This window comes from Cynoglossus semilaevis, chromosome 3, assembly GCF_000523025.1.
Source record: "Cynoglossus semilaevis isolate Cse_v1.0 chromosome 3, Cse_v1.0, whole genome shotgun sequence".
In the NCBI taxonomy this organism is placed as follows: domain Eukaryota; kingdom Metazoa; phylum Chordata; class Actinopteri; order Pleuronectiformes; family Cynoglossidae; genus Cynoglossus; species Cynoglossus semilaevis.
Window position 1 is genome coordinate 212188 of NC_024309.1, and position 5615 is coordinate 217802.

A 5615-nucleotide genomic window follows, 5' to 3' on the forward strand; every position below is an offset into this window, starting at 1 on the left:
GCGCCCCCACGGCCTCCTCCACGTCTCCTGATGTACTGGCCTGTCTCCTGGTAGTGCCTCCATGCTCTGGACACTACGCCGACAGACACAGCAAACCTTCTTGCCACAGCTCGCATGGATGTGCCATCCTGGATGAGCTGCACTACCTGAGCCACTTGTGTGGGTTGCAGACTCCGTCTCATTCTACCACGAGAGTGAAAGCACCGCCAGCATTCAAAAGTGACCAAAACATCAGCCAGAAAGCATCGGAACTGAGAAGTGGTCTGTGGTCACCACCTGCAGAACCACTCCTTTATTGGGTGTGTCTTGCCAATTGCCTATAATTTTCCACTTGTTGTCTATTCCATTTGCACAACAGCATGTTAAATTGATTCTCAATCAGTGTTGCTTCCTAAGTGGACAGTTCGATTTCACAGAAGTGGGGTTGACTTGGAGTTACATTGTGTTGTTTAAGTGTTCCCTTTATTTTTTTGAGCAGTGTATATATACATTTATGTATATATATATGTACAGTATATACAGCATATATAAATATATATATATATATAGAAGGAAATATATGTATATGCATCTATATATATATATATAGATATTCAGTGATCTTAGATCATTAACGATCGTATGACTGTAATCTGTTCTTATTCTCTTTAACGTATTTATTACATTTTCTGTTACGCAGCATTCACTGTTTTCTTTTGGAATACTCGGGTTACAAATATAACCATGACGTATTCAGGGGCATGTTTTATGGGGATCTCCTGTGCCGCCTGGTCGGTGGTAGCAGGCGTAGTTCTGCCCTGATTGGGGCACTGTGGTCAAAAGGGTTTCAGGTTTTTTGTATATATATACAGACTTTCTGCATATATATATATTTATATATTCAGGATTATATATATATGCATTATATTATTATATATATACTCAACTAGGTAGCCCCCACCCCGGCTACCTGTGTTTGTGTGTGTATACATACAGTATATATGCACACACACACTCATTACCTTCAAATACAAATTGTTTTTTCTCCTTATTGTTTGCAGAGATAAAAAACTATGGTTAACTACTTCAACTGTTTTTTGTTTTACTGTACATTTCTTTCTTCTGACTAATTGTTATCCTCTCTATTATAGCACAAACTTATTTATATTAGGTGTTTGAAAGTTTTGTTTATTAGCTTTTCAACATAGACATCATTGCTTTTAAAAAGAAGGAAATACAGTTCACGAGACCTAGATGTTTTGCTCACTGACACTTGTTGTTTACTGTTGTTTTGCAGTGCAATTATTGGCCGATCAAACGAAGACTTCAAGATGTTCTTGTTCAAGTTTATGAAATTCATGCCAGTAGTAAGTTTTTCATTTACATTTACATGACATTTTCTGTTAAAACACTTTGAAGATGAAGCCACATTGTAGCTTTTGTTGTTTGCCAAATGAATTGTACCCTAAAAATAGTTTTGGCTGTAAGGCTGTAAATGAAGGTGAAAGTCACTAGATGGCAGCATTGTAGCTCGTTTTTTTAATCCATTTAATTAACAAGGGATTGTATGCAGAGCGCAGGTGTACTCCACGTTAATCAATAAGCCTTGACTTGCCATCATGGTGTCTTCACTCCATAGCCTTCCTTGGTATATTACCGACACGCACACACACACATATATACATATAAAAACAAATATAAAAAACAAATATAAATTCTGACAAACTTCAACATCAATGTAAAGTAGTTATTTCATATGACCATTGTTTCATTTTATCAAAGATTGGTCATTTTTAGATCATTGTAAGCACATTTAATCACATTACTGACAGGCAGTCATACCAGGTTAATAGAAAAGCATTTCAAGTATCTATAATAACTGATTATAACATTTTGCAGTACTGGATTTCTTCTACCAATGTGACCCAGCATTTTTGTTCATGAGGCCAGCTCACACTGGTTGTTTTTTCTTGATCATTTCAGATTGCGTTGGTTAACAACTTTCTGAAGTTGGGCTTAAATGAGCTGAAGTTGAGGTTTCGAGAAAGGCTCACAAAGAACTTGTATGACCAATACTTGCAGTAAGTACTACTGTTGGGCCTTACACAGTTTTTACAGAATAAAATGGGTAAACATTTTCAACCCAGATTTAAAATATATATATTTGGAAGTCCAGGATCTCTGTTCATTTTGTGTGTGTATTTATGGCTTGGATAGTCAATGTTTTCTGGTTTTACAGAGGTTTCACCTTCTACAAAATGGGAAATCTTGACAACAGGATAGCCAATGCTGACCAGCTACTTACACAAGATGTGGAGAAATTCTGCAACAGTGTAGTGGACCTTTATTCCAATCTCAGCAAGGTAAGAAGGAAACATTAAAATCAGAAGTATTAAAAATTGCCAAAATTGAAAAAAAAGTGTTGTTTTTTCATGGTATTATCTGGTTTTTGTTTGCAGCCTCTTCTGGATATAATCCTATATATCTTCAAGCTGACATCTGCCATCGGTGCCAAAGTAGGCAAATTTTATTTCCATGAATAAATTATGAAACTTCAACATTATACTATGCTGTAACTTATAATTGTGACATTTTTTACTCAAGGAAAACATTAAAAATAATTTTTTATGATATACAGTAGAGCCCTGCAAGGAAAGTTTTTCACCCCCTGCATAATTTCTGACCATTACAATCTGCTCCACCATTTCTTTTTGGTAGTCCCGGAGAGTCCCAGATCTACAGTATTTGTATCCAATTGCATCTGTACTTGCAGACCAATTTATTGATATACTGGACACAAAACAATTTAGTATTGAATGTTTTATTATTATAGAACAGAACTGAAGAAATTAAAAATAATTTAACAAAAATCACTTAGCTTTCAATCACTTAAAAGTTTGTGGAAATATATATGAAAGCCACATCTATAAAACATTTTGCTAATATGATATTGTTATGGACAAAAGCATCTCCATCTATTTGGATTGATGGTGGAGTAAGACTTACTGCTCCCCAAACAGAAAAATGCCAAAAATGAAGGAAGAAAAACAAACACTCCATGCCAAACACTAGCAACACTGTATTAGCCCATGCTAACAACCAAAGTGGAGCAGTGGTAAGGAACACCAGAACAAACTTGTACTCAGTGTGATTAATGAGCCAAAAAATTATATCAAAGGATACATCTGCGGCAGAAGGTGCCGCAGATGGAGGGATAGAAGGCAGAAGAGGCACATATCTCAAATAACAAAGATCCCTTCAGCAAAATCTATTAGACTTAGAATCTCTGTCGGAAAGAAACAACTTACATCTTTCGAGTGGCAGTGGGGGACAAAGAAATTCATCAAAAGCAAGTTGCTAGCATCAGAAGACATGGATCCCAAAATAAAGCAAGATCACCAGACCCTGATGCCTAGATTGCGACCTGATGCATCCCCCAGACCCATTGTTGTTAACCTGTTTGAGTTCACCACCAAGGAGTTGATAGTGAGAAAAGCTTGGAAAAAGAGGAAAATACATGTGGCTGAATGAATAATCTTCAACCAAGATTATGCGTCGGAGATGGTTAAAAAGCATAAGGAATATAACGCAATTAAATGTATAGGTTTTGACTCTGAACGAAGGCCTTTTCTTCAATATAACGCAATTAAATGTATAGGTTTGACTCTGAACGAAGGCCTTATATCTTTTAGTGATCTTGATGGCTCATTGATAAAGATAATACTGGGTTTTAGATGTGGTCTCTGTGATTATTTCAACATTTCTGGAAGAAAAGAATCAATGTCTTTGTTTCTGTCTACCACCATTTTATAGGGCCCAGCTGCCATGATGGCTTACCTGTTGATCTCAGGTCTGTTTCTTACTAGACTGAGGCGGCCAATTGGAAAGATGACGGTTAGTGAGCAGCGCTACGAGGGAGAGTATCGCTATGTCAACTCCCGCCTCATCACAAACAGGTTAACAGACAAACACACTCTGGTCTGCAGTAATATAATAAATGATGATAATAATATAATGATGAACTAAATGATTGTAACCAGAACGAGGTAATGATGCAACATTAAAAATAAAGCACAGAAGCACCGCAACAGGCTTGCTCCTAGGCTCACATTTCGGGATGTAATTATTTATTTGAATAACTAGATTTCACTTACTAGCTTGAATACTATTTAAAGGTAAGATATGGGTGCAGAAATTTAATTCATTTAGGATTCTGTTACGTACACGTACATATACTGTATGTTGTTCTGCTTTTGTCCATTTAGTTTTAGTACCCTGTTAAAATACTTATTTAAATCCAACAATTGGTAAAAAAAAAAGCATGTAAAAAAAGGATGTTCTATAATAATTTTTTTTTGGTTTATACTGTACATGTATTGACACTGCTACTTATTTCAGTCAAGCTTGAAGATATGCTTAAAATTCTAAATGCTTAGATGTCAATATCAGTATAAATATTTTTTAATCACTACGTAACATACAACAAACAGGCATGAAAAACAGGCATGACACATCATCAGTTTGTTTCTGGTATTATTCCAACCGGTTTAGATGTGAAGACATGTGGTTGATACAAATATTTTATTTAGATGTCCTGTTATTCATATGACTGTTTACTCAAGCCTTTGATCATGTTGGATATTCTGTCACTTTTATCCATCATCTCCAGTAATTTATATGCAATGCAATACATAGTTCAACTAAAACCCATCCAATGTTGAGCAGTGCAGAACAGAATTTTAAAATAAAGTTTTACAGTAAAGTTGTTTTTTTTCTCTCTATCCCCAGTGAAGAGATTGCTTTCTACAATGGAAACCAGAGAGAAAAGCAGACTATCCATGCAACATTTAAGAAATTGGTAAGTAGTTGTTTGTAAGAGAGATGATATGTGATACTCCACTTCTACATTACTGCATTACTGCGGCCACTGCACCGATTCGCCTGTCCATCTCACGTTCCATCCTATCGTCACTCGTGAACAAGACCCCAAAATACTTAAACTCCTCCACCTGAGGCAGGACCTCCTCCCCAACCCGGAGGGTGCAAACCACCTTTCTCCGGTCGAGAACCATGGCCTCGGACTTAGAGGTCCTAATTCTCATTCCAGTGGCTTTACACTCGACTGCAAACCGCCCCTGTGCATGTTGCAGGTCCTTGCTCGAAGAAGCCAACAAGACCACATCATCCGCAAAAAGCAGAGGTGAAATCCGGTGGTTCCCAAACTGGACCCGACCTGACACCTCGCTGCGTCTAGAAATTCTGTCCATAAAGATAATGAACAGAACCGGTGACAAAGGGCAGCCCTGCTGTAGTCCAACATGCACCGGGAACAGGTCCGACTTACTGCAGGCAATGTGGACCAAGCTCCTACTCCGACCGGACAGCCCTTAAAAGAGGGTCCGCTTGGCAGGCCTGTACCCGTCGGCTGCCTCAGGAGTCCCACGAACCAACCAGGCTCGGTAAGACTCCTTCTTAAGCTTGACGACTTCCCTTACCTCCGGTGTCCACCACCGGGATCGGGGATTTCCGCCACGACAGGCACCAGAGACCCTACGACCACAGCGTCGGACAGCCGCGCCAACAATGTAAGTGGAGAACATAGTCCACTCAGACTCGACGTCTCCAGCCTCCCCTGG

The 5615-nt window shown here is 38.3% G+C and overlaps 1 protein-coding gene across 2 annotated transcripts in view; it reads left to right on the top strand.

Annotated features, from left to right (window-relative positions):
- abcd3a (ATP-binding cassette, sub-family D (ALD), member 3a) overlaps window positions 1-5615 on the top strand; it is a 28388-nt gene that overhangs the window by 8598 nt on the left and 14175 nt on the right. Inside the window, exons 5-10 of one of the 2 annotated variants that reach the window (XR_001759923.2) lie at window positions 1277-1346; window positions 1963-2060; window positions 2219-2342; window positions 2439-2495; window positions 3846-3935; window positions 4768-4837. Coding sequence is in view for 1 of the 2 variants with exons in the window: in XM_008307363.3 (XP_008305585.1) it covers window positions 1277-1346; window positions 1963-2060; window positions 2219-2342; window positions 2439-2495; window positions 3793-3935; window positions 4768-4837 (562 nt within the window). In the remaining variant the exon portion in view is untranslated. Of the gene's footprint in view, window positions 1-1276; window positions 1347-1962; window positions 2061-2218; window positions 2343-2438; window positions 2496-3792; window positions 3936-4767; window positions 4838-5615 lie in introns of both variants that reach the window. The other variant, XM_008307363.3, reaches the window with a different exon arrangement.